The sequence below is a fragment of the Drosophila navojoa genome, chromosome 4 (genome assembly GCF_054131105.1).
Source record: "Drosophila navojoa isolate 15081-1374.11 chromosome 4, UAZ_NAV_1.0, whole genome shotgun sequence".
NCBI lineage: Eukaryota > Metazoa > Arthropoda > Insecta > Diptera > Drosophilidae > Drosophila > Drosophila navojoa.
The window spans coordinates 16,532,842-16,559,881 of NC_142892.1; the positions used below are offsets into that span (position 1 = coordinate 16,532,842).

The window sequence follows — 27,040 nt, forward strand, 5'->3', positions numbered from 1 at the left end:
ACACCAAAGTTTTCTGACTGAGCTTGTCTCTCGGCTCTCTAAGTAGATTTGCTGCCCCGGCCATATGTCTGCAGCTAAAAAATGACTGCCTTCCGGGTGGGTGGCCAAAAACTTGCCACACCCCCATCAAGTAGCTGCATAATGGGCGTAATAACAATGCGAAATAAATATACGTAGAAGCGAAAGTCTGGCATTGGAATGCCATTACATGCGGAATTAAAATAGCATTTTCTTTGCTCTCTTTTTATTTTTTATTTACAATTTGTATTATTTTTAATTAAACAAAATTTCTGCTACCTTTGGTGGCAAATAAATCTTGGTTTAAATTAAAATTAATTAAAATTTAAGTTGACGAAATTCCAAAATTATTTTCAATTTTTTTTTTTAAATTATAATTTTAGCAATTAGAATATAATTTATAATAAATAAAAAATATTTATTAATTATATTAATTGTATTTTTTTCTTCAATTCTAAAATATTAATAATTTATAATAATATTACTTATGGCAACTGAATTTAATTCAATTTAATTTAATTTATAATGTTATTTATATTTATGAATTTTAATGTACTTTTGTTCCTTTATATTTGAATTTTCTTCCATAGACATCGTACTTCAGTTCAATATACTTCAATTCAATTCGAGCACTGCTACATACAAAAATACATACATACATATATACATTTTCGTAATGATTATAGTGCAAGATTAGCTCAGAATGAGGTCGAAAGTGGTGGATCTCCTAAAGAGGAGCGTCCTGCTGACTGCCACCATCGTCATAATGATTATTTGCCTAATCTGCGGCTCCTTTCTGTCGGGCTATAGGCACAAAGTAAAGAAAATTGTGGGCATTATGATACACTCGTTTCTGGCGACGGTATTAATATTCGTGATTTGCGACCCGGTCAAGTTTCTCATTCTGGCCGTGGACAAGGCCTGGTGGCCGAGTCGCCACGACAGCTACTCGGTGGACCGGACAGCCAAGATTCATACGCGCATGCACTACCTGAAGATGAGGCTGAAAATTCTGCGCTCCCAGCTGGTGGCCACGGACAAGCACTGCAATGAGCCCCTGAATCTGCTCTACCAGTCGATCACGAACGACCTTTGGCTCTACGGCAGGTACTTCTTTCTGCTGATGTGCCTGGTGGTGGTGACCTGGGACCAGCTGCTCTGCTACAATACCAAGCACATGGAGGCTCTCTTTGTGCGCAATAATTCGCACGGCTGGGGACTGGAGAAAGTGCATTCGTTTGCTGACTTCTATAAGTTCGTGGAGTCGACACTTGTGGAGCCCTTTGACCCAGACTTCGAAGAGACTGGACTGAGAACATGGCTCTACGGCGATCATACTGCCAAATTGGGAGTTGTTCGGTTACGCCAGCTGCGTGTCAAGGAGGGCTATCACATGGGCTGGAAGGATCTGGAGTATGAAACCAGGGACTATATGAGCCGATGGCAGCTCCCCTACCAACAGTTGCCGTACACGAATAAATATTGGAAAATCTACACACCCTGGCTGCCCATCAATCCCACCCTCTCCGCCGAAAACAAGTTCTTTTTGAACTATGTCCATCAGGGCTATGCGCACGACTTCAGTGAACTCGACGGCTACTCAACGCTGCTCGCACGCACCGCCAACAGCAGCAAGTTGGTCATTAACTATTTGACGGATCAACAGTGGCTAACACGCTCGAAGACCTGCGCCATATTCGCGGACTTTACGCTCTTCAATATGGACGCAAACATGTTCACCGTGGCCACGCTGACCGTCGAGGTGACGGCATACGGAACGTTTGAGTACGCCACGCACATTGAAAGCGCCAAGCTGCTGATGCTCGATGATTTTAATTCGATATACAAAATATTGATAGTGTTCCTTTATATACTGGTGTTCTTGCAGTTCGGCAAGTCGGTGATCATTATGCTCTGGTTCGAGCCGAACAAGCTCCGCAGCACATGGGTCAAACTGGATTTAGCGATCATCCTGCTGAACATCACGCTGATCTGTTTGCTGGTCACGCATCAGATTCTATTGAACAGTCGGCTGAAAAGGGTGGAGAATGCCAACGTCCTGGTGTTTATCGACTTTCGCATTCCGGCCCGTGTGCACATCGCAATCGAGGTGGGGTTGGGATTTCTCGTCTGCATTACCACGCTGCGACTGTGGCGCATCCTCCAGTTCGCCAGGGTATTTCAATTGATAACGGCCACGTTGTATGCGGCCTGGAAGGCGTTGGCCAGCACGGCCATGTTGATATTGATATTTCTGTTTGGCTTCGGCATGGCCGTGGGCATCATAAATGGCAACTATACGATCCAATTTGCGAGCCTAACGAATAGCATTATCTCGTCAGTGTGCTTTGCCTTGGGCCTTTCGCGGCAATTAAACCCCGCCGATCTGCTGCATGGCGGCGCCCCTATTGGCCTGGTTCTCTACGTAATACTGGCCTTTTTCATTGTCATTGTGATGATGAATCTATTTATCACAACGATCAGGGATTATTTCGGTCATGTTCGGCGAAAAATGGAGGCCAGATCCGTCTACAATCAGATTACGTTTTTGCAATTTCTACGCGCCGAATACGCACCAATTTTCCGGTACTTTCTCGAGCTGCCCTGCTTTAAGAGGGGCTACAAGAGTCACAATCGCACAGTCCACGAGAACATCGAGATCGCACTGAGGAGCAGAGCCAAGGGGTACAGGCCAAAGCTGACGTTCTATGCCCAAAGCGCGGATCACGTTAAGCAGCTGAAGGACATCGAAAAGAGGGAAGAGCAAATGAAGCACGATAAGTACAAGGAGCGCATTGAGCGGATGCACACGATTGCGGCTCTCATGCAGACCCAATTGGAATTGCTCAACCACATGCTCTTCACTGAGGCGATGTTAGTTAGAGACTCTGAGGACTCACCGTATGAAGCTTCCGAGTCTGAATCTGAGCAAGAAGACAAGTACCGTAGATAAGTAGTACCATAAATAATCGCAATTTGTCCCGAAATATAATAAAGAAATTTACGGCTAACTAGGAGTTTGTGTTTTAATTTCCACTGAATGGATATATTTATGCATATATTAACTGAACTATCTCTTCCCATACTTGATATTTAAATGGGTAAGGGACACACCTAATATTAAGTATTGCAAAAGAAATTATTGTCATGAAATTTGCTTTATATAGCATTTATATTAATATAAAGTATAACAAAAGAATGTTCTTAATAACATGAGGTATACGAAGTATTAAATTGACTTTTTATAATAATAAAAAATACTTTAGTATTTTTATAATATAAATATTATTTAGTAGCGAAAATTAGAAGCCATTCTGAAAATTTATTAAACATGTTTAAAATAAAAACTAATAATTTTTATGTTTTTTTTTTTAGTTGGGTTCATTATATGATTTATTTGATTTATTTATTAACTATTTGTTTACTTTTTTTATTTTACTGATTTTGTTTACCTATTTATTTATTGATTTTATTAATTATTATTTATCATTTATTCAATTGTTTTTATTGAATTAATTTTTTTTTTTTTTCATAAAATTGTTTATTTATTTATTTGGGACCTTTTTTATTTAAAAAGTTTTTGCTACCTTCGGGTATTGTATTCTATTTATTCAGTTATTTATGTGTTATTATTATTTTTTTATTAAACAATATTTTTTAAGCATCTCTTGAGCTCGAACTGAAACCTAGGTGCTTGGCCTTTTTCTGTTCGAGCAATTGGCTAAGTTCATATGAAACTACTCTCCGAAATTACATCATTTTATTTCCGGTGCTGGCAGCACCGCATGGTAGTAAAAATAAATAAAATAATATACAAAATATATATGTATATATCGTGCGAAATTTGTTAATCATGGAGCCGAAAACCAGACGCCACTTACTCATGCTGCTGACCACTGTCATCGTCGTGACCTGCATGGGCGTCATGATTCACTTTTCGGGCTTTGACCATGAGTCGATGACTGCGAAGAACATCCTTCTGGCTGTAGTCATAGTGCTGTTCTTCCAGATGACGATCGCCGACCCAATAAAGTTCGTCATTATCGCTTTGGAGATGTCCCTCTGGCCGCATGCCATGGCCAAATATCCGCTGTACCGCAAGGAGGATGACAATATGAACAACTACAATCGCTTGGATTTTCTGAAGCTGCGCTTGCGGTCAATGAAGTCGAAAATGCGGATCACCGAGCGCTACCGCAACGAGCAGCTGAATCTCGAGTTTCGTAATATTGTTCACGACCTGTACCTCTATGGCTCATACTTTCTGGTGCTGACCGGGGTTGTCCTGGTCTCGCGCAACGAGCTGACCTACTACAATACTGCCACGATGAATGATCTCTTTATGTTTAATCGTTCGATCTACGTTGGCCTCAACGAGGTCTATCATCTGAATCAGCTGTTCGATTTCATACAGTCGTCGCTGGTCGAGGCATTCAAACGGGGCGACGCCGCCGTGGGCATCTCCAAATGGACGCACATCAGCCAGGCGAGGCTGCTGGGCGTTGTGCGGTTGCGCCAGCTCCGACTGGCGAAGGAGCAGTTCGGCTACGGGAGTCCCGAGTACACGGAACAGCCTTACAAGCCCGATTGGCAGCTGCCATATCAGCAATACCATTATGCGGACAAGTACTGGCGTGTCTACGATCCCTGGGTGCCCATGGTGCCAACCGAATTCCTCGAGAAGCTTGTGCTCAACTTCAATCACCATGGCCAGGTGCACGACTATCCCGAGCTGAAGGGCTATGTGGCCTTGCTCGGTCGCGCCCAGCAGAACACCCAGAAGGTGCTTGAGTTTCTATCCGACTACAATTGGCTGACGTACAACACGAGCGCCGTCTTCATGGACTTTACGCTCTACAACATCGACGCCGACATGTTCAGCGTGTGCACGCTGTGGGTGGAGCAGACGCCCTTCGGCGGCATCATACCCAACATATGCTGCGACAGCATTCAACTGATTGTGAATACCTTGGAGATATCGTATACGAGATTGTTGATTTTGCTCGTCTACCTGATCACGTTCTTGGAGTTCATTCAGGCGTTCATCGTGAACATTTGGTACGAGCCGTCAAAGCTGCGCAGCATCTGGTTTAAGATGGACGCGTTCATCATTGTGGTCAACATAATACTGATTGCCGTCATCTTATGGCGGGCATCGATTGTGGCCTCAATGCTGAAGAGGCTGGAGGGCGCCAATAAGCTGGAGTTTCTTGACTTTCGCATTCCGGGTCGCCTGTATTTTCTGTGCAATATGCTCACCGGTTTCCTGATCAGCGCTACCACGCTGCGCCTCTGGAAGGTGCTGCAGTTCGCCCGGGTGTTTCAGATATTCACACGAACCCTGTTCTCGGCGTGGATGCCATTGCTCATCACGTGCTCGACCACTGTCATCTTCTTGGGGGCGTTCGGCATCGCCACATGCGTCATCAATGGTAACAACAACTCGTACTTCATGCATGCGTTCACCAGTGTTGTCTCCATCCTGTGCTTCTCGTTCGGCTTCAAGAGCGAGATCCGACCCGAGGATCTGTTCCACGGTGGCAAGTACCTGGGCGTTATTCTGTATGCGACCATGGGGTTTGTGATCGCGGTGCTCCTGATGAACGTCTTCTCCAGTCTGATGAACACGTATTTCATCGAAGCCAAGACTCTGGGCGATGCCAAGTTCAAGGAGCAAATCACATTCTTTCAGTTCCTGCGCGTGGAGTTCGACAATGCTTTTCGAATCCTTGGCAGGATGTTATGCATGGAAAAGTTTTACAAGCGCAACGGACGAACGGTCGCCGAGAATGTGCAAATCATGCTGGACAAGCGCGAGCGAGAGAATACCAACCCTCCCGCTGAGAAGGACGAGCACTTGCTTCAGGTCGAGTACAGGGAGCGCATTGAACTGACGCTCTCCATATCGAGCGTTTTGAAAATACAAATGGAAATACTGGAGAACTTACTGTTTGCCGAGATCGAGGAGCAGAAAAAGAAGCACAAGAAACACAAACCAAAGGACAAAGAGCCGAACTCGCCCTATGACAGCATGGTATGAGCAGGACTCGGCTCGGCTCGGCTCGGTTCGGCTCGGCTAGAGCAAATAATTTATAATTGCAGTTAGTTTTTGTGTATTGTCATTTTTTATTTTCTCCCTTTTTTTAAATTTTTCATTTGCCATTTAATTTTATTTCATTTCCTGCCCCTGCTGTCCCCTGCTCTGGGTGACTTCACAAATAAATAATTATGCGCAAACAGAGAAAACTTTCGACTTGAAAAGGCTTTTAGGGCAATTTGGTGATGGCTTTGTTGGACTTGTTTGCAAAAACTTGCGGAACCTGAGCAGCCTGGCTGCGGTCCAAAACGGAGTTGACTTATAAGCAGCGCAGCAGCGCAGCAGCAGCAGCACATCGGACTGCCGACTGGCGAGCGCTCGAACAATTGTTATAGGTTAGCAAATAAAAATTTAATACCTCATGCTTTTAGGCTGCTGCCGTTGCTGAAAACTATTTGTGCTGCTCGGTTTTGTGTAATCGGAGGCTGCAGTTATTGTTAGAGCCCACACTAAAAAAAAGAGAGAAAAAAAAAAAAATTAAAACAGTTTCGCAAACATTTTTGATCAACAGCAAATGTAGCTAAACTAAACAATTGCGAGCGGCGCTAAACTTTAGCCCACCCTCAGCAACGCCCCACGCCCTACGACCCACCCACCGACTGTCTGCAACTTTTTTCGGGTGCATAATGTGTGCACATACATATGCGCCAGTGTGTGTGTGTGTGTGTGTGTGTCACTTGGGAGCATTGTGTAAACTTTTATAATTATTAGCAACAAATGAGCAGTGACAGAGCACTCTTGCAGTCAGTGTAACTTTGGCCAGACAGGACACTCTGTCCCACGCCCAGTTGCAGGCACAGAGATCACGAATGATTCCTGCCCGCTCAGGCTCAATATAAAAGTTTTAACTACCTGACTATTCGTACAGCTATACATAGATATGTGTGTGTGTGCCAGACACTAAGAAATAGTGTCCCAATCAAAAGTCCTATAAAGTTTTAAATGCTTTAAGTGGGGGGTGGAGCGATAAAAAATATAAAAAAGGCAAAAAAAAACTTCCTAATGCAAGTGCGAGTCGAGCAAGTTTTTATGGAATGTTTTTTAGTAACAGTGCATTAAATGCATGTTAACATATTTTAGTGCCAACTTTAAATTGTTGAACTATGCAAGTAAGAGAGCTCTGTCTGCATTTTAGACTCTGTAATTGAAGCAATTCCAAGAGTAACTTGAGTGGATTAAAAGCAGCACTGACTGCATAATACTCACTCTTGCCTCAACTTTAAAATATTGTAGAATAAAAAATGGATAAATCATATAAAAAATACCATAATTCACCACGATCTTTTATAAATTTATTATTAATATTTTTATATAAGAAAATTAATAATAGCAAAGTCCTCCACTTTCAGCAATAAGCAACAAGCAAGACAGTCAAGAACTGACATTTTTTACTGTTTCATAAAAACATAGCTGTCAAATACCTGGAAATATTCTACAATCATTTTGCTCACAATGAGGCCTTGACATAACTGTCAAAAACGAAACAAGGCCTATGGCCCTTTTGATTTTAGCTACATTTATTCAGTGCCCCTTGGCGAGGCAACATCGGCTTCAATTTTTCCAGCGCTTGCTCAGAAATAAAATATTTGTTTGTAGAAAGTCTCAAATGAAGGTAAAAAGTCCAGCCGAATATTGTTAGAATATATTTAGCTGCGGCCTAAAGCATGGCAATTCCTTGAAGACGCGACACCATTGCAATGAACTGCGCTATTCTTCAGGATATGCTGGGAAAACTTCCTGCACATCCGGCTTTGGTCAGGATCCGGCGGTCTAAGACAGCTTCGGAGCCTATGTCAAATGATAGCATATAATGATGGATGATGGACCAGTGGACCGTTGGTCATGTCCTCTTGTCTTCTCCCGCTTAAGAGTCTTCAGGTAATTCATTCCCATATATTTATTATTTAACAATTTAAAAAAAAATATTTTTATTTATTTTTTTTATCTAATTTATTATTTTGGTAGATTATTATTGCTAAATTTATTTATTTGTTAATTTCTTATATCTTACTATATACATTTATTGAAAATACCGTCGACAACCCACATAATCTATATACATCATCAATATACATTTGCTGAAATGTTATTTCAATTAAATGCCAAACAAATCGAAATTTATTTTTCAACACTGTTTTTTGTTTTTCTGTTGGCGCTGTGTGACATTTTTCAGCACTCGTTACGTGTCAAAATTGATGAAAAACAGAAACCATGACGCGGAATATAAAGATAAATCAGAGGCCCCACAAGAAATCCAGAGCCAAATCGAGCAATGCCGATCAAAGACAGCAGCAGCCGGTGTTGCATAACGGAAATAACGCGCAGAAGAAAAAGCACGAGCATAAATATTGCCGAAAGCACAAGCGAAGGCACAAACGAAGGCACAAACATAAACGCCCCAAATCGCCCAATGCAGTGACAAAGCCACGGCGGGCGTCATCGCAGTGGGCACCACTGCGGATGGGACATGCTCAACTGTACAATGAGTAATAACTATACCAAGCTCTTCTGTTTTTAATGTTATTATTATTTTAATAGATTGCCAGATGCTAAAAAAAAGGAAAAGGAAAAGGAGAAGGAGAAGGAAAAGGAAAAGGGAAAGGAAAAGAAGTTACCTGTCGCCTACATGTTTCCTCGTTCCGTGTTGCATTTTGGGTTGCGCGGTCGCCCGGCGGAGCGCGTCGAAAGGTTAAACCGCCAGTTTTCGAGCTACCTCATTCCCAAGCTGAAAACCTCTGAGCCTATTCGTAGGCGCAAGTCAAGGATTGCCGAAAAGGACTCCCATGATATGGACGCGAGCTCTGAGGATCCATTGGCCACTTCGAAATCCGCTGAACCGAATTTGCCCACGACGGAGGAGCTTTGGCACAGGTTCGAGGCGTACGATAACAGCCAAACTGCCGAGTGGCCAGCTTGCTGTTTAATTGGCACGAGCAGGAAAGATATCTTCCCCTATATGTCCTCACCGTTGCCCCCACCGTTGTTCTCACCCGTGTTTCAGTTGTCGCCGAAACCCAAAAGAGAATGCGACACCCTGCTCACCCTGGCCCAGAAAGCCGACATCGATGCAGCCATCGCGTCCATCGACAACGACAAATTCCCCCACAGAGACGAATGGGAAAAGAACATGGAAATGCAGCAGCAGCAGGATGTGAACCACATTCAATTCGATAGCATAAGCCTCGGCCTGGAAGAGGAGCGAAGCCTGACGGACTTCCTGAAGTCGAAGCGCCTGTACGCGCCACTCAGCGACGTCCACGACTACCAAGTTATGCTATCAATGGTCGGAGATGAAGACCAAAGAGAAAAGCTGCGTGATATGCTGATGCCCAAGCTATTGAAACAGAGAAGTTGCCCAGCCTCAACAGAACTGCCAGCGTTTGTGGATCCAGATGGAACTGTTCTCTCAGAGCAGCCGCCGCCGTCGTCGTCGCCGTCGGCGTCCGACCCAGCTCTAAGAACACCACCACTGCCCCCACCGCCGCCACTGCCACCACCTCCGCCACCGTTGCAGATAATAACTTCAACTGTGGAAATTTCAGAGGCGAATCCGCCCATCGTGGTCAACAATGAGGATCTGCAGAAGGCCATCGATTCGATAATCATTGTGGAGCCACCGGCGGAGCAGCTACAGCAGGTAAATATCAATGATCTGATTATATTGGAGAATCAGCCAATCATCGAGACAACGACGACGGATCAGCCAGTGATAGTGAGTGTGAACGGGCTGCTGCCGGAGGACGTGGTCGTGCAGGAGTGGCTGCAGAAAGTGGGCCACGATCTGTCGCTCGTGGTGCAGACCCGCATCGAGTCAATGCCCGCCAGTGAACAGCCCAAGGCAGAGGCCATCGACTACGAGGCAAAGATCAGCGAGTGCAGCCAGCTGCAGCCCAGCTGCAAGATCAACCCGATAGTGCCTAAGATAAACGTAGGGCCGTGGCAGAACAGCTTTCAGCGCCGTTTGCAGGACTTTGATGAGCTCGTGGATCAGAGCATGAGCGAGTTTCGCGATCCGCAGAGCAAGCGGCCCGTCAAGAGGAGCCTGGAGAGCCTGAAGCGGGTGCTGCAACTGCCGGCGCTGCCCTCGCACCTCGATCAGCGACTGCAGCAGCTGCGGATCCTGCGCCAGCCGATCAAGCGCAAGGCGGAGCCCATGGATATGCTAGTCGAAATGAAGATGGTGCGGCTGTACAGCACACTGCAGGCGAATCGTCGCATCGATGTGACTCAGCTGGCCCAGGAGCTGGACAATGCGATCTTCAATAGCGATGTCCAGGTGCTGCAGCAGAACTTCGAGGGCGGCCACATGGCCTGGATCTGGCAGAACGGCAACATACTGATCATAAATGCGCGCAGCAAGGCGGTGCTCCTGGACACCCAGAGGGCGCTGCTGGCCAAGATTCTGGGCAGCGCCCAGAGCTTTCAGCTGGCCCACTGCAATGCCGTGCACTCGCAGATGGTGCACATCGCCCAGCTCACCTGGCAGATCAGCATCGATGACTTCAGCCAATCGTATTCACTGGGCGCCGAGCCGACACACGATGGCATCAAGTACGTCCACTATGTGAACAAGATGGTGCCCGGCGTGGTGGCCAAGGTGTACGAGAATGGTGCGATTCAGGTCTACGCGATGAACACATCCCTGGCCGATACCATGCTGGAGAAGCTCTACCTGCTCACCGCCAACCATCGTAAGCCCAGGGTAATAACTGTGCCCATGAAGCCCATGAAGCCCATAGTCGATGGTAGCGGCACATTCGTATCACTTTATCCCACCTGACGTGATATGTATGCAGCCTTGCAATTATCGCTGAAATGCAACACTCTACCAAACTGCAACTAATAAAGAATTTCGCATAGTCCTCTGCTCTTTCCCGTTGAGTTTAAGAGAAAAGCTCTGCAAGCAAAGAGCGCGCTGAATGGAATGGCATGCAAAAAGCTCGCTCGAGAGTCAAGCAGATGCTCTCTCGCTCTCTCGCCCGCTCGTTGTGTGTGTTGCTCTCTCGGCTGAGCTTTTGGCAGCTGGCAGCTGGCAGCCCGCAGCGCTTTTTGGGTTAAAGTCGTGAGTGCTGGCCCATCAAATATGCCGTACGACGGACAAACGGGACTTGCTAAGCGCTGGAATTTAATTCATAAGTTAAGTGGCGTGTCCTCGGCCGTATATAGCCAAGGTTAAGTGTGGCTCACTGCAGCGAAACACGTCAGCACCGGCCCTTCGTCTGTCCGTCCGAATCCCGATTCCTGTCGCCCACTCGCTCAGTGTGTGTGTGGGTGTGATTGCTTCTGCCCTCGAGTGGCTGCCTCCTCCGCCGTAATTCCTCTTTTAAGGTTTTGCTGCTTGAACACGAAACCGCACACCCCCGAAACTTCAATAATTGCCTGGAAATATAATACACGGCTCTCATTGTCTGGCTGTTTTGGCCATTGTCTGCAGGGCTAAAAGCGTTGCGATTGAATCTCTTTGGCAATGCGTGTGAGCGCGACAAACAAATTAAGCAAATGACACCGCGAAACGAGGCCCTGACCAACAGCAATAGCAGCAACAACAATAACATAATCAGACCTTGTCACGCCCACAACAAATGCAAATGCCGTCCCTCCTCTCCAATCCCTGGCGATGATTTGCATAAAGAAATAACCCAAAAGGCGGCTGGGCCCCACTGACCTTTTGTATGCCAATTCGAATAGGGGCGCATGCCCCACCCATTCAGCTGCGCCTCTTTCTGGTTTTTATCGACCTCTTTGATTTGCTTGACACGTTCCAAGCCAACCCACTCGACTCTCGACACCTACGAATAAACAAAAAGCAATGCAGCAAATATTGTAGTAATCAAAAATGCAAATATCACTACGTGAATTGTAAAATATCTCCAATTCATTTTGGGTTACTTTTCCAGGGTATATGCTGTATGTATACCCTGGTGAGCCCGGAGTTCGGGTGAGGCATAGCCCGGAGATAGCCATAAATCTGCCGTTGCTTATCACAAAAAGTTAATTGCTTTCCCGTGCTCTCTATTAATTATATTCCATAATTTGTTTAGCCTAATTAGCGACAGACAGGCGAACAGGATGCGTCGCCTGAGCAAGGACGTTGCCTCGGCCAAAGGTCGGTGTGGGCACGATTTCGAGTGGATCATTGGTAGCGACTCGAATACAAGCAGAATTTTGCAATTGGGTCATTGAAAGTGAATTTATACATATGTAGATATCAATTTATATTTAAATTTATATTTTCCATAATGCAATTAAATGTTTTGAAAGCCTCTGTTAGAGAGGAAAATGTAAATTTATAGACAGCTAAAATTATTGATTTATTTATTTTTATATCAATTACTTGATATTACAATAAAATCTTATTTATCGAAATATCGGTTCATGCATGGTATTGGGTAAAAATTTATTAAAAATATTTAACTCCAGTAGAAGTATCTGTTCAAATTCATTATTAGCAGAATTATTCACACTTTAATATTTATAGACATGCATATTTCTATTTATAAATACGCGTACATACTTTTTTTAAATTAAATATGCACACTGATTTTATATCTATTTATTCTTTATTTATGTTTTTTATTATGTTTTTATTATATTTATTGCTTTTGTATTGTTAAATTTATTTTTAAATTTTATTTAAATCATGAGGGTATTTTTTATTCATTTCACTTTAATAAATTATATCTAAAACAATTCTTTTTAAATTGTATTATTATAATAAGGCAACCCGAATAATGTTTTGTTCATTTTAAATTACAATCTTCAAATTATATATTGTATATTATATATTATTGAATATATCATGGAAATAACTTAAACTTAAAACATCCCCTAAATAAATGTTGATATAGTCTAAATAGATATGCAAAAGAAAATATTTTGTAGAAAGTAAAATTAAATATACAATATCTGCTGACTTTATTTTAAAATTAATACATTTACTTTTGCCTCACTGTACTTGCTGTCTCCTATCTATCGACACTACATATAATCATATCATATATCATATTTAAATCTAATTCAATTATGCAAACTTTGCTCGCCTACACAGTGCTTTATTCACCAAGTAAGTTTCAAGTAGCTCCGCAATTTTCACCTATCTACATATAGATGTAGATGTATGTACATCCATTCACATTTGCATATATCCAGCGCTAATCAAATTATCCACAAAAACTTTTCCCCAACATTATTATAATGTGTCGCTGTCGCCATTTATCAAATTTCTTTACTTAACATGCAGACAAAAAAAAATTAAGAAAATAAAAAAAATGTTAACTTGTTTACATAAATACATGAAATCTACTTTTTGGCTAGTCCGTGTCGCCAGCCATGGAGATGCAGTCGCCGTTCGGAGTTTGTTTTGGGCTGGGCGCGTGATTTTTTAATGCAAAATCCGTGTAGCTGCTTGGCCAGGGGAGGGGGCGGGTAGGAGTGTGTTTTCTCCCGTAGGTTAACAAAAGGCCATGTACCGTTGCTTGTTTTTGCCATTAACAGCAATTACAAATGGCAAACAAAAACGCAAAATGGGCGGCCAACGCGCTGCCCGAACAAGGGCGAACTTTTAATTATTTAGAGGCGAACGCGAAAGTCGCACAGTTTTTCACACAACTCTGGTTGCAGTTGCCAGTTTTGGCCATGGCTCTGACTGCCCGCCCATCGCCCCTCGCCTCTTCCGCTGCAAAGGTAAATTCAATTACGCAGCTGCTGTCATTGTAGTTCGGTTTTTGTAATTACAAACAACTTCACCAAGTTGCAACTAATCAAATTACTCGACTGCCGACTGCCTCGCCCTGCCCCCTCACACTCCAGCTGAGCCTAAACAAATGCGCGGGGCCAAGCAATAAGCGATAACATATGCCAGGGATTTGGCACTGCTTTGCTCGCATGCTAAGGATTTTATCGTCTATCAGCGAGCGCGAGCCCAGAAATGGCTTTTGAAATTGTGCATCAATGCATGAAATGCGCCATGAAAGCATTTCAGATAAACTCGCGAAACTAACAAATAACCATGTGGAAAAGCCACGCGCAAAGAGCGAGAGAGATAGAGAGAGTGAGGCAGAGCATCTGTGTGTATGCTAAGTAAACAGTTTTGAAACATTTAGGCAGTTTAAGGGATATGCAGTCGATGCTGATGATGATGAGTTTTTATTTAGCTTGAAATAGCTTCAGACTCGGCTTACAACAGCAGCCGGCAGCCGGCAGCCAGGCAGCAGCTCCATAAGCAACAGCAGCAGGCAGAGGCAGCCTAGGCAACGGAGCAGCAGAAATTCCATGAGTATAAAGCACATTGCTGGAGCTGGAACAGCGCTCGCACTTGGAGCAACTGAGCACAACAGCAACTGAACGACACCCAGCAACAGCAGCAACAGCAGCATCTGATGAATCCCCTGACAGCAGTGCAAAGCTGAAAGTTGATTTAAAAACGTAAATTGCAGCATTACAAATGTTGTAGTTGCATTTTGCCTTGGGGCTGAACATATTCCAAGAAATAACAAAAAAAAAAAATATCAGCTGCAAGAAATCGAAAATTGACCTTAAGTCTGAATTTGATGAAGTTTTAGGGCATACGACGTGATTTACATTAATCAATGGGAAATAACAGTAAAAAGCATGCAAGGTGTTAATAGCTAAAAATGTTTAAGCTTTAACTGTGTTTACCAACTGCCTCTGCATTTCAATGAACCACAGCCGAATGAAGACGGATTTCGGGTATAAATATGGACTGCCAGCTGCAGTGGGTTATCAATCAGTCCTCAGCTACTTCCCACAGCAGCACCACCAACAAATCCTCAACATGTTCAAATACGTGAGTATAGCCAAAGGAATATCCCTGCAATCAGAAACTGAACTCCAATTATCACCAGGCCGTTGTCATCCTCGCCATCGTCGCCGCCGTCTCTGCCAAGCCTGGTCTGCTCCTGGGCAGTCCCTTGGCCTACAGTGCGCCAGTTGTGGCTGCTGCTCCTGCTGCAGTGGTTGCAGCTCCTGCTCCATACGTGACTGCCACCAGCAGCCAGGTCATCGCCCGCAACTACAATGGAATCGCCGCTGCCCCAGTGATCGCTGCTGCTCCAGTTGCTGCTCCAGTCATTGCCAAGTACGCCGCTGCTCCATTGGCTGCTCCAGTCGCTGCTCCAGTTGCTGCTCCAGTCATTGCCAAGTACGCCGCTGCTCCATTGGCTGCTCCAGTTGCTGCTCCAGTCATCGCGAAATATGCTGCTGCTCCATTGGCTGCTCCTCTGGCCTACAGCTCACCTTTGACATACGCCGCTGCTGCTTCCCCTATTCTGTTTTAAGAATATTCTGGTTAAATTAAATAAACGAAAAGACTATTGAAATATATGTTGTTTCATATAGAAATCGAACATTTTGTGGGCATTTTGTAAGCTTCAATTATTATGTTACATAAGAAATGGCAAAAAGATCATTTTTATTCTATTGTCACTATTATTTAATAACTTAAATGAAAAGCTTGTCGTCAATAAAATATATTTAATGGTAAATACGAAGTGATTCACATATCAATAAAATTCTGAAATGAAGTGGAGAGCAAAATGTATGAATATGTATTTGCATTAAATGAGTTCATAGAAGAGTTTACGGAGCTCAAAGCTTTATTTCATAAGCTGAGATATGATTGCTAATTTATCCAAGTTTTGAGGAAACTCAGTGGCTCTAGATTGAGAAAAATAGTTTTCTTAATATGAATTAAATACTGCTAGAAGCTGTCGAGATTCATCGGCAACTCACTCTCCAACCACAAAAGGGGTCTTGCTATAAAAACTAAGCTGCTTAGTTTGAATAGGATATTATTTGTAGATTGAATTAAGCCACTTCGAAAGAGAATTGCAAAGTGAAGAGAATGAATGTCTCAAGAAGGCAATGCAGATGTAGTTACCCATGTATGTCTGCCTAGACTAACTCAAGATAATTGCTTCTATTAGCTGCTGAGCTGAACTATTACGATAGAGAGTGTAACATAATAATATTAAAAAACCAAGTTAATTACATTTTATGTTTATAATTTCATTTCATTTCATTTCGATCATCACAGTTGCATTGCTTAGAGTATAAAGCGAGCTGGGGCAGCATAGCCAAGGGGAGCACTGTAGGCCAAGGGAGCAGCGAATGGAGCCGCCACATACTTGGAGATCACTGGAGCAGGAGCAGCGGCAGCAAGGGGGGCAGCCAGAGGCGCACTCACATAGCTGGCGACCACAGGAGCAGCGGCTATTCCATTGTAATTGCGGGCGAACACCTGGCTACTGGAGGAGGTGACATACGGGGCGGGAGCAGCAATCAGTGGAGCACTGTAAGCCAGAGGCGCACCCAGCAGACCTGGCTTGGCAGCAGCGCACGCGATGATGGCAAAGATGACAACAGCCTGCAAAGAAGAAAAAGAAGAAGAAGAAGAAAAGTAAATATCATATTCATTTGAATCAAATGAAGTGAATATTCAACTTACGAATTTGAACATATTGAATGGATTTGATTTAGTTTCTTAGTCTGAAGAGAGCTAAAGGGTCTTTGATGCCCTGCAACAGTTCAAGCCGTGGTATTTATACCAAAAGAGGACTACGAGTTTGACCTTACAGCTGCATTTTGTCAATTCGTTGGCCCTACGACGTGTTATACATTAATCAATGGGAAACAGCAGAGCTGATAATGGCTACAAAATGTTAAACTTTAACTGTGTTTACCAACTGCCTCTGCATTTCAATGAACCACATGACTCACAGCCGAATGAAGACGGATTTTGGGTATAAATATCGACTGCCAGCTGCAGTGGGTTATCAATCAGTTCTCAGCTATCCCCAACAGCAGAACCACCAACACATCCTCAACATGTTCAAATACGTGAGTATAGCCAAAGGAATATCCCCGCAATCAGAAACTGAACTCCAATTATAACCAGGCCGTTGTCATCCTCGCCATCGTCGCCGCCGTCTCTGCCAAGCCTGGTCTGCTCCTGGGCAGTCCCTTGGCCTACAGTGCACCCGTTGTGGCTGCTGCTCCTGCTGCAGTGGTTGCAGCTCCTGCTCCTTACGTGACTGCCACCAGCAGCCAGGTGTTCGCCCGCAACTACAATGGAATCGCCGCTGCCCCAGTGATCGCTGCTGCTCCAGTTGCGGCTCCAGTCATTGCCAAGTACGCCGCTGCCCCATTGGCTGCTCCAGTCGCTGCTCCAGTTGCAGCTCCAGTCATTGCCAAGTACGCCGCTGCCCCATTGGCTGCTCCAGTTGCTGCTCCAGTCATCGCGAAATACGCTGCTGCTCCATTGGCTGCTCCTCTGGCTTATAGCAGTCCTCTGGCCTACAGCTCGCCTTTGGCTTATGCTGCCCGTGCTCCAGTTCTTTTGTAAGGACTCCTAATATGACTGCAAATAAAACTCTAAATGCTTAATAACTGAATCTGATTGATGGAATTCGAACTGCTGTGGGGCAGCTTAATTTGCTTTGGTATTGGAGTCACGTACTCAGGGGAAAACAATTGTTCGCAGCGTTGTCCAAATAATTGATGTCGAGTGTTTCGTGTGGCATTGATATTTCGCATGTATGTCAAGGTCTCAAAGGGCTGGCTAGCCAAGGTCCCCGCAGTTTAATGAACTCTGAAGCAAACGGTTAATTGGGAGACCAAATCATGAGTCAACTCGAAACCCTGTTTATGCAGATATAATTATGATTAGATTACAGATAGAATACTTATTACATTATTTATGAGTTTTATTTTCTTTCTTATGCTTTAATACATAAAAATTTAGCAAATTTTAATTATTAGAAATGCTTAACTAAGCAACGTAACTACGTTAATTCAAAAATATGTATCATATATGATCATTAAATAAATAAATATTTTAAAACTTGTAATGCTAAGCGATTGTATGCCTTATATGATGTTAAATCGTTTTAACATTATTTAAAGGTTACATTACCAATTTTTATTCTTTTTTGCCAAATAGAATTTATTTTCCTTACGTACATAGCATTTTTACGACTTTGTAGTAAATTGCAAATTTGTAATATTCTGTTATATAGCTTTAGTTTTTTGTTAAGTGTATGAGAAAAATTCTCGTTCTATAATAAATTTATTTATTTATGCAATATAAGCATTATTCAAATAGAATATCTTATCGATATGTCGGCTCATGCATAGTATTGGGTAATATTCGTTGAGTGAGATGTTAGTTAGCAAGAGAAAGAAGGGCAACAAGGCAGGAGTACGCTGCACTCCACCAAATTATCTAATCTGCAGAAATGTCCGACAAATCCATAAATGCAATCTACTTAAATGAGCACGCCAAAGATTCTTCTTAACAAAATTGTCACTGTAAGATTCAATTGAGCATTCCATATAAAAAATTGCAATTTTATTTAAGCGTTATTTATTAACATATTCCAAACAAGTCATTTCTTCATTTTACAAAAGAACTGGAGCACGGGCAGCATAAGCCAAAGGCGAGCTGTAGGCCAGAGGACTGCTATAAGCCAGAGGAGCAGCCAATGGAGCAGCAGCGTATTTCGCAATGACGGGAGCAGCAACTGGAGCAGCCAATGGGGCAGCCAAAGGAGCAGCGGCGTACTTGGCAATGACTGGAGCAGCAACTGGAGCAGCAGCGACCACTGGGGCAGCGGCGATTCCATTGTAGTTGCGGGCGAACACCTGGCTGCTGGTGGCAGTCACGTAAGGAGCAGGAGCTGCAACCACTGCAGCAGGAGCAGCAGCCACAACTGGTGCACTGTAGGCCAAGGGACTGCCCAGGAGCAGACCAGGCTTGGCAGAGACGGCGGCGACGATGGCGAGGATGACAACGGCCTGGTGATAATTGGAGATCAGTTTCTTATTGCAGGGATATTCCTTTGGCTATACTCACGTATTTGAACATTTTGAGGATTTGTTGGTGGTGCTGCTGTGGGAGTAGGTGAGGACTGATTGATAACCCACTGCAGCTGGCGTCGATATTTATACCCAAAATTAGTCTTCATTCGGCTGTGAGTCATGTGGTTCATTGAAATGCGGAGGCAGTTGGTAAACACAGTTAAAGTTTAACATTTTGTAGCCATTATCAGCTCTGCTGTTTCCCATTGATTAATGTATAACACGTCGTAGGGCCAACGAATTGACAAAATGCAGCTGTAAGGTCAAACTCGTAGTCCTCTGTTGGTATAAATACCTCGGCTCGAACTGTTGCAGGGCATCAAAGACCTTCTAGCTCTCTTCAGACTAAGAAACTAAATCAAATCCATTCAATATGTTCAAATTCGTAAGTTGAATATTCACTTCATTTGATTCAAATGAATATGATATTTACTTTTCTTTTTCTTCTTCTTCATTGCAGGCTGTTGTCATCTTTGCCATCATCGCGTGCGCTGCTGCCAAGCCAGGTCTGCTGGGTGCGCCTCTGGCTTACAGTGCTCCACTGATTGCTGCTCCCGCCCCGTATGTCACCTCCTCCAGTAGCCAGGTGTTCCCCCGCAATTACAATGGAATAGCCGCTGCTCCTGTGGTCGCCAGCTATGTGAGTGCGCCTCTGGCTGCCCCCCTTGCTGCCGCTGCTCCTGCTCCAGTGATCTCCAAGTATGTGGCGGCTCCATTCGCTGCTCCCCTGGCCTACAGTGCTCCCCTTGGCTATGCTGCCCCAGCACCCCTCTTACTCTAAGTAATGCAACTGTGATGATCGAAATGAAATGAAATGAAATATAAACATAAAATGTAATTAATTTGGTTTTTTAATATTATTATGTTACATTCTTTATCGTAATAGTTCAGCTCAGCAGCTAATAGAAGCAATTATCTTGAGTTAGTCTAGGCAGACTTATACATGGGTAACTACATCTGCATTGCCCTCTTGAGAGCTTCATTCTCTGCACTTTGCAATGCTCTTTCGAAGGGGTTTAATCCAATCTACAAATAATATAATATTTAAACTAAGCAGTTTAGTTTTTATAGCAAGACTTCCTTATTGGGTGGAGAATGAGTTGGCGATGAGTCTCAAGAATTTCAACAAGGAGTAAATTATCAAAATATATATAATTTTATATTTTCTTAATATACAGCCATTGAGCTTCGTCAAAACTTGGATAACTTGGCAATCATATATCAGCTTTGAGCTCCGTAACCTCTTCTATGAACTCATTTAATGCAAATACATATTCACTCGTTTTGCTCCCACTACATTTCAGAGTTTCATTAATATGTGAATCACTTCGTATTTACCATTAATATATTTTATTAATGACAAGCTCCACTTTTCATTCAAGTATTTATTATATAGCCACGATAATGAAATTGACGATAAAATAGAGATGACCTTTTTGCCATTTCAAATTTAACATATCAACTGAAGCTTGCGAAATGCCCACAAAATGTTCGATTTCTATATGAAACAACATATATTTCAATAGTCTTTTCGTTTATTTAATTTAACCGGAATATTCTTAAAACAGAATAGGGGAAGCAGCAGCGGCATATGTCAAAGGTGAGCTGTAGGCCAGAGGAGCAGCCAATGGAGCAGCAGCATACTTGGCAATGATTGGCGCAGCAACTGGAGCAGCCAATGGGGCAGCGGCGTACTTGGCAATGACTGGAGCCGCAACTGGAGCAGCAGCGATCACTGGGGCAGCGGCGATTCCATTGTAGTTGCGGGCAAACACCTGGCTGCTGGTGGCAGTCACGTAAGGAGCAGGAGCTGCAACCACTGCAGCAGGAGCAGCAGCCACAACTGGTGCACTGTAGGCCAAGGGACTGCCCAGGAGCAGACCAGGCTTGGCAGAGACGGCGGCGACGATGGCGAGAATGACAACGGCCTGGTTATAATTTGAGTTTAGTTTCTGATTGCAGGGATATTCCTTTAGTAATACTTACGTATTTGAACATGTTGAGGATTTGTTGGTGGTGCTGCTGTTGGGAGTAGCTGAGAACTGATTGATAACCCACTGCAGCTGGCAGTCCATATTTATACCCGAAATCCGTCTTCATTCGGCTGCGATTCGTGGGGTTCATTGAAATGCAAGGGCAGTTGGTGGACATAGTTAAAGTTTTACATTTCGTACTCTTCATCGCGTGGCTCTTTGTGTTATTTCCCACTGATTAATGTATAACACGTCGTGAGACTTAAAATGCGAAAAATGCAGCTATAAGGTCAATGTTGAGTTCCTTTCAGTTGATCTACGAATATTTGTTTCCATTTCTTTTTTATGTTTTTTATTTTTTTAACTGCACACATTTATATTGATTATTAGTTCTGATGCTACTGCAGCTGCAATGCCTGCATCTTGAGTTAAACACTCGCATATATTTCAAGAACTTTCGATATGATGTAACATGCTGAGTATACATATATAAAAAACATATATGTAATCTTTGGATTTATGTCAACTTTGCGTATTTCTGTGCGTCCATTGCTTATTCTAATTGGAATTGCGGCTCGGCCATAAACAAAAGGTCCGTAACGGCAACGACCGTTGGCCGATTGGATTGCATGTCACGTAGGCCACGTTAAAAATATTGTCAACACTGGCGAAGCGACGCGTGACATTAAAGTGTCCAAAAGCAACTTTGAATTTGTTTTGAAAAAAGACATGCAATTATGTCAAGGTCATGGGGAAATGCACAGTAAACCGTTAACTGCGGGACAAAGCTCGAATTTAATTATAATAAGTAAAGTGTATTTGGAAAATGCAAAAATAAGTCAAAGGTTAAAATAATTCAGTTGGTTATTTAAACTAAGATTTTGTTTAGTTTATATATAATTAAATTGTTCGATTTAATTTTTTTTTTTTTTCAATATTAAAAATATAAAATATGCAAAATGATTATTATATGTTTCTTTAATGTATAATATATATAATAAAACCCTTTAAAAAAGAAAATAAATATATAAAAAAAATATATAAAAATATAACTAAAAATTATAAAAGAACTAAATAATAATAATAAAATAAAAATAATAAGATATTGATAATATAATAAAAGTTTCTTAAATTTACTGCTTATTCTTATTTCTTTCTTCTTAAATAAATCATTTAACAGAACAAAATCTCTAAGAATTAATCAGTTAATAATTATTCAGTTAAAACCATAATTTATAAAATATACTACAAATAAATATTTAGCAAGCAGAACATTAAAATAAACAAAAATAATTAAATAATATAAATATGCATTTGTATATGATCTACAGCAGCGATAATATATGTTGTCCCTTTAATTGAATATATAATGTAATACATCATTTTTCTATTATTATTATTATTGTTTTTATTTTATTTTATTTTATTTTTATTATTGTTTTTTTTTTTTTCGCAGAAAATTAAAGAAAGCCTAAGAAGTATTTTTTCGAAGGCCTATATAATTTAATAATATAATTACATAAGACTTTTAGAACTTATCCATTAAATATTTTTCACAGTAACCAAACTGATAAAAAATAAAAAAATAATCTTTTTATATAATTTTTGTTATAGTTATTTATTTACTTATATACCTTTTTACATAGAATCACAGAATACATTTTGTTTAACCCAGAAGTGGCGCTGGAGCAGCAGCATAGCTCAGCGGTGCCAAAGGAGCAGCGGCGTATCTGGAGTACAGCGGAGCTGCCAGGGGAGCGGCAATTGGTGCAGCCAGGGGAGCAGCTGCGTACTTGGCGATCAGAGGTGCAGCCAGGGGAGCAGCAGCATACCTGGAGTAGAGTGGTGCAGCCAGAGGTGCGGCGAGAGGTGCAGCCAAAGGAGCAGCTGCGTACCTGGGAATCAAAGGAGCAGCCAGAGGAGCAGCCAGGGGAGCAGCGATGGGCGCTGCTAAAGGAGCAGCAAGAGGTGCCACAGCCCTGGCAACTGGAGCGACTGGAGCGACTGGAACCTGGGCAATCAGGGGAGCGGTGGCAATGCCATTGAAGTTCCTGGCCACCACTTGGCTGCTGGTCGCAGTTACTACAGGCGCAGGTGCAGCCAGGAGCGCGGCTGGAGCAGCCAGAGGTGCGTGCAGCAGACCTGGTTTGCCGGCGGCGCAGGCAATGAGAGCGCAGAGGACAGCGGCCTGGGGAAAGCATAGAAGGACATGTGGAATGAGCGACAGGAGCAGGACAACATCAATTGCAGACAACTTACGTATTTGAACATGTTGAGGGATTTCTGATTGGTTTTTGGAGTTGCCACTTGAAGAGCGAAACTGTGTTTGATGACTTGCCTTCGTTTTCGATTTATTTTTATAGCAAATCAAAACGCACGTGACGGACGCGCAATAGAAAGAGAAAAACAAAATGAAGAAGTCCAAATAGAAGAAGACAGAAAAAAAAAAAACAAAAAACGTCTAAATTAGCATGCAGAGCGCGCAGGCAAAGTAAAGCAAAGCCAAGCAGCCGAAACGCAGACGCACCTGGGCCAACTGTAACGGTAATTGTACGGGGGCGTTGGCTAATATTGCAATTTGATTTGATTTTCAAGTGCATACGCCGCAAACTGCAAGTGATCGGTGAAACTTTTGTTGCATTAGCAGGACAGGTGATTGGTAGGCTTGTGGAATTGTGGAGCAGAATAAATTGGCAATAATTATTTCTTTTTTATTTCTAGTTTCATATATCTAATACAGCAATTCTTTATTTATCTCTATCTCTCTCTCTTTCTCTCTCTCCCTCTCTCTCCGTAGATTGTCATCTTTGCCTCTGTTTTTCTATTTGTTGCTTTCACTTTCATCTGTCTCTGTTTACTTTATTTGTATTTTCGTGTCCTTTTTCTGTCTCTCAAGTTCCATTTCTCTTTCTCGCTCTCTCTTTTTTTCGATCATTAACTTTCGCTCTGTTCCTCTATTTGATACTTTTTGCATCAGCTATCTCTTTTTGCTTTATTTCCTCTTTCAGTGTCCGCTCTCTTTACATCAATCTATTACTATCTCTCATGTTCCAGTTGTCCTAATCCTTTAATTTTCAGCCTGTCTTTCTCTTTCTCTCCTACTCCTTCTCTCTTCTTGTTGTGATAATATGTTTGGCTTCTTCTTTCTCTCGATCATTTACTTTCTGATAAGAAATATATAAACTTTCGCCCTCAATTTTTATATCTCATTAGCATTTTTGCTCTGTCTTTCTCTTTCTCTCTCTCTCTCTCTCTCTCTCTCTCTCCCTCTCTCTCTCTCTCTCAATCTCTTTCTGTGTCCTACCATTTCTCTCTCAATTGTCCTCTATATCTTTCTCGCTCCCAATCACATAATTTTAATATACCCTTTACTTCCGCTGCTTGTTGCCGGGTCCCTGTCATTCTCTCTCTCTAACTTTTGTTCTTTTTGCCCATATAGCTTTTAATTTATTTATGGCATTTAATCAATAGGTTCACTAAACCCTAAAATACAATTGAATTGCATCAGCCTTGACCTGATAAAAATGTGTTCAACCTAATGAAACCAATTTTGTGTCAACAAGCTAAAATGTTCACTGCTCGTTTGTTTACACACACACACATACATACATTTGTACATATATTTATTTTCGTGTATTTTTGTGTGTGTGTATTTGCTGACCCGTACTGTGTGGGCGAGCAAATCATTTGAAGTTCGCTGTGAACGTGCTCAAAATGTATAATTGGTCGAATTTCTCCGAACCACCTGGAGCTGAATTGTGCTTTAAGTGTTTAGCATTTAGTTATAAAATATTGCTAAAATAAATAAAAAGAACCTATGCGAGGAAAAGGTATCTGTAGCTGAATTAGGGAAATAACATTTATATGACAAACGAATGTTTTTATTGAGATTTATTTATGTGACATAAAATATTACTTAGTATTTACGTCAAGAATTACAGTTCTTATTGCTAGCTTTAGCACACCTTTAAGATGCTTTGCAAGCACACACACACACACACACACACACACACACACAATTCACCTTCGCCTTGGCATGAAAAGAGAGGGCGCTTGTGGGGGAAATCCAGTTATGCCCTCGTCTGCTGCTTTGATCGTTTGCTCGGCTTAGCTTAGAACGTCGGTTTATAGGAAATGACATGCAGAAAAATAATAGATAGAAAAAAAATATATATATATAAATAAAATGCTGGAGTCTTTATTATGTGTTCACTGTCAGACGACAGTGTCTGAGAAGTGCTTAGCCGACAGAAGCTCATCGCATTTGCCTCAAGTCGCAAGGACTCAAAGTTGACTCGAGGCAGCAAATGCGGCCGCACATAGATTTTTCTGATAAATAGATTTTATAGCTAATATCTTAGCTATTACATGAGGAGTATTTTTAAAATAAAAATAAAAATATAAAAAAATATACATAGTGAATTATTAATAAGTTTTAAATTTATTGCTACAAAAATATAAATAAAATATAAAATACTATTATTACAACTGCAATGTGTATTAAATCAAATTACTATAAATAAAATTAATATGTATTAATTAAAAATAAAATAAGCAATTGAATAGAAATTAATAATTGTTATAAATTTATTTTAATAAACAAATATGATTATTGAAATTTAAAAAATATTCAATTTAATTTTAGTTTATTGGAATTAAAGATTATATTGAATTAAAGTTATATTTATATTAATCTTAATATAGAATATTACAAAAAAAAAAAATAATAATAATAATAAAAAATAAAGAAATAAATAAAAAATTATATCTATAAACAAAAAGAAAATATAAAATTATTATAAAAATTAATTAATTTTATGTTTTTAATAAAATAAATAATTTGCAACAAAAACATATACAGTAGATACAATTTTAATAAAATAAAAAATTTTATATGCCATAATTTAATATATTAAAACAAACACAAAAATAAATAAATAAATAAAGTAAATTTTGTTTTGCTTTGGCTTTGAATGGTGAAAAAATCTAGGTTTCGATTCTGATTTATTTCAAAGTTTGTATTTAATATATATCATAAAATTCACAAGTTTCCCAATCAATTTAATTTCACGCACTTTGATTTTCATACAAATTTTGTATAATTAGCTGCGGCAATCGAAATTGGCTGCCCTTCGGGTTTTCGGCCACAGAGCGGGAGGCCCTCAAAGACGTTGGCTGGAGCCAAGCAGCGGCTCAGCTGGCAATTATAATGCCCGCACTTATAATGGGCAACGTGCTGGACGCTGGGCGCATTTTAAGTAGCCACGGCAGCAGCTCCATGAGTGCGCCGGCCAGGCGCGTATAAATATGCGCTGCATGGCCCCAGTTTGACATCAGTTAGCTTTTCGCTTTCAAGCCATCAAATCACACCCAACCAAACACAAATCAATTCAACATGTTCAAATACGTTAGTTTTCTGCACCTCTTGGATGCTCTGATGGGGTCTTTCAACTAATCCTTTCTCTACCTTCCACAGGCCGTCGTCATCTGCGCTCTGATCGCCTGCGCTGCCGCCAAGCCGGGTCTCTTGCACGCTGCACCCCTGCTGGCTCCCGCGCCCGTTCTGGCTGCACCTGCTCCAGTGGTCACGGCTGCCAGCAGCCAAGTGGTGGCCCGGACCTTCAATGGCATCGCAGCTGCTCCCGTGATTGCAGCTCCAGTTCCAGTCGCGCCAGTTGCTCCAGTTGTTCGCGCCGTGGCACCAGTTGCTGCTCCACTGGCTGCTCCAGTTTTCCGACCAGTCGCTGCCCCATTGGCCACTCCGTTCGCCGCTCCCCTCATCAGGACAGTCTCACCGTACGCCGCTCCATTGGCTGCTCCACTTGCGGCGCCCTATGCGGCACCTGTGTTTGCCAAGTACACAGCTCCATTGGCTTATGGAGCAGCCCCACTTGGCTATGCCGCAGCTCCCGCATTGTGGTAGAGCAGCCAGCGCCCAGCAAGGATTAACAACTCATATAGGTGTATGTGTGTGTGCTCGCATCCTCAATGACTGATAGCCTTTAATAAAAATCGTTCAACTTCGTATAAAAAGAAAGAAAATCGCTGCTTCTCCATTGTTTGTCTAGACCCCAGG

General features: G+C 42.1%; 10 protein-coding genes across 12 annotated transcripts; 6 read left to right on the forward strand and 4 right to left on the reverse strand.

Moving 5' to 3' along the window:
• Positions 1 to 721: 721 nt before the first annotated feature.
• Positions 722 to 2,971, forward strand: LOC108650237 (polycystin-2-like protein 2). The gene has a single exon (XM_018099356.2). It carries the CDS (start codon positions 722 to 724, stop codon positions 2,969 to 2,971), a length of 2,250 nt encoding a protein of 749 aa, XP_017954845.1.
• An 870-nt stretch (positions 2,972 to 3,841) lies between these two features.
• LOC108650592 (polycystin-2) lies at positions 3,842 to 6,104 on the forward strand. The gene has a single exon (XM_018099779.3). It carries the CDS (start codon positions 3,872 to 3,874, stop codon positions 6,056 to 6,058), a length of 2,187 nt encoding a protein of 728 aa, XP_017955268.1. The 5' UTR covers positions 3,842 to 3,871; the 3' UTR covers positions 6,059 to 6,104.
• A 2,109-nt stretch (positions 6,105 to 8,213) lies between these two features.
• Positions 8,214 to 10,946, forward strand: ms(3)76Ba (male sterile (3) 76Ba). The gene is made up of 2 exons (XM_089259247.1): positions 8,214 to 8,601; positions 8,654 to 10,946. The coding sequence occupies exons 1-2, from the start codon at positions 8,327 to 8,329 to the stop codon at positions 10,893 to 10,895; spliced, it is 2,517 nt and encodes an 838-aa protein (XP_089115373.1). The 5' UTR covers positions 8,214 to 8,326; the 3' UTR covers positions 10,896 to 10,946.
• Positions 10,947 to 14,776: 3,830 nt separating this feature from the next.
• Positions 14,777 to 17,521, forward strand: LOC115563200 (uncharacterized). 2 transcript variants are annotated; one of them, XM_089258855.1, is made up of 3 exons: positions 14,777 to 14,921; positions 14,980 to 15,380; positions 17,384 to 17,521. In XM_089258855.1, exons 1-3 carry the CDS (start codon positions 14,793 to 14,795, stop codon positions 17,475 to 17,477), a joined length of 624 nt encoding a protein of 207 aa, XP_089114981.1. In that variant the 5' UTR covers positions 14,777 to 14,792; the 3' UTR covers positions 17,478 to 17,521. The 2 variants fall into 2 exon arrangements, with proteins under 2 accessions (XP_089114981.1, XP_089114980.1); XM_089258854.1 differs by lacking the exons at positions 14,777 to 14,921; positions 14,980 to 15,380 and adding an exon at positions 16,776 to 16,972 and having other exon boundaries at positions 17,031 to 17,521.
• On the reverse strand, positions 16,146 to 16,650 carry LOC115565687 (uncharacterized). The gene is made up of 2 exons (XM_030390891.2): positions 16,581 to 16,650; positions 16,146 to 16,499 (listed from the first exon to the last, which is right to left on the reverse strand). Exons 1-2 carry the CDS (start codon positions 16,590 to 16,592, stop codon positions 16,179 to 16,181), a joined length of 333 nt encoding a protein of 110 aa, XP_030246751.2. The 5' UTR covers positions 16,593 to 16,650; the 3' UTR covers positions 16,146 to 16,178.
• A 953-nt stretch (positions 17,522 to 18,474) lies between the features above and the next one.
• On the reverse strand, positions 18,475 to 21,115 carry LOC149091443 (uncharacterized). Of its 2 annotated transcripts, none has more exons than XM_089258852.1 (2): positions 20,978 to 21,115; positions 18,475 to 18,928 (listed from the first exon to the last, which is right to left on the reverse strand). In XM_089258852.1, the coding sequence occupies exons 1-2, from the start codon at positions 21,113 to 21,115 to the stop codon at positions 18,533 to 18,535; spliced, it is 534 nt and encodes a 177-aa protein (XP_089114978.1). In that variant the 3' UTR covers positions 18,475 to 18,532. The 2 variants fall into 2 exon arrangements, with proteins under 2 accessions (XP_089114978.1, XP_089114979.1); XM_089258853.1 differs by lacking the exon at positions 20,978 to 21,115 and adding an exon at positions 18,987 to 19,068.
• Positions 19,319 to 19,804, forward strand: LOC149091444 (uncharacterized). Its single transcript, XM_089258859.1, has 2 exons — positions 19,319 to 19,376; positions 19,452 to 19,804. The coding sequence occupies exons 1-2, from the start codon at positions 19,365 to 19,367 to the stop codon at positions 19,770 to 19,772; spliced, it is 333 nt and encodes a 110-aa protein (XP_089114985.1). The 5' UTR covers positions 19,319 to 19,364; the 3' UTR covers positions 19,773 to 19,804.
• On the reverse strand, positions 20,509 to 21,054 carry LOC149091445 (uncharacterized). Its single transcript, XM_089258856.1, has 2 exons — positions 20,978 to 21,054; positions 20,509 to 20,919 (listed from the first exon to the last, which is right to left on the reverse strand). The coding sequence occupies exons 1-2, from the start codon at positions 20,987 to 20,989 to the stop codon at positions 20,551 to 20,553; spliced, it is 381 nt and encodes a 126-aa protein (XP_089114982.1). The 5' UTR covers positions 20,990 to 21,054; the 3' UTR covers positions 20,509 to 20,550.
• Positions 21,116 to 22,565: 1,450 nt separating the features above from the next.
• On the reverse strand, positions 22,566 to 23,345 carry LOC108650238 (uncharacterized). Its single transcript, XM_030388450.2, has 2 exons — positions 23,224 to 23,345; positions 22,566 to 23,152 (listed from the first exon to the last, which is right to left on the reverse strand). Exons 1-2 carry the CDS (start codon positions 23,233 to 23,235, stop codon positions 22,631 to 22,633), a joined length of 534 nt encoding a protein of 177 aa, XP_030244310.1. The 5' UTR covers positions 23,236 to 23,345; the 3' UTR covers positions 22,566 to 22,630.
• Positions 23,346 to 25,985: 2,640 nt separating this feature from the next.
• LOC108652603 (uncharacterized) lies at positions 25,986 to 27,006 on the forward strand. The gene is made up of 2 exons (XM_089258857.1): positions 25,986 to 26,371; positions 26,441 to 27,006. Exons 1-2 carry the CDS (start codon positions 26,360 to 26,362, stop codon positions 26,885 to 26,887), a joined length of 459 nt encoding a protein of 152 aa, XP_089114983.1. The 5' UTR covers positions 25,986 to 26,359; the 3' UTR covers positions 26,888 to 27,006.
• Positions 27,007 to 27,040: the final 34 nt, after the last annotated feature.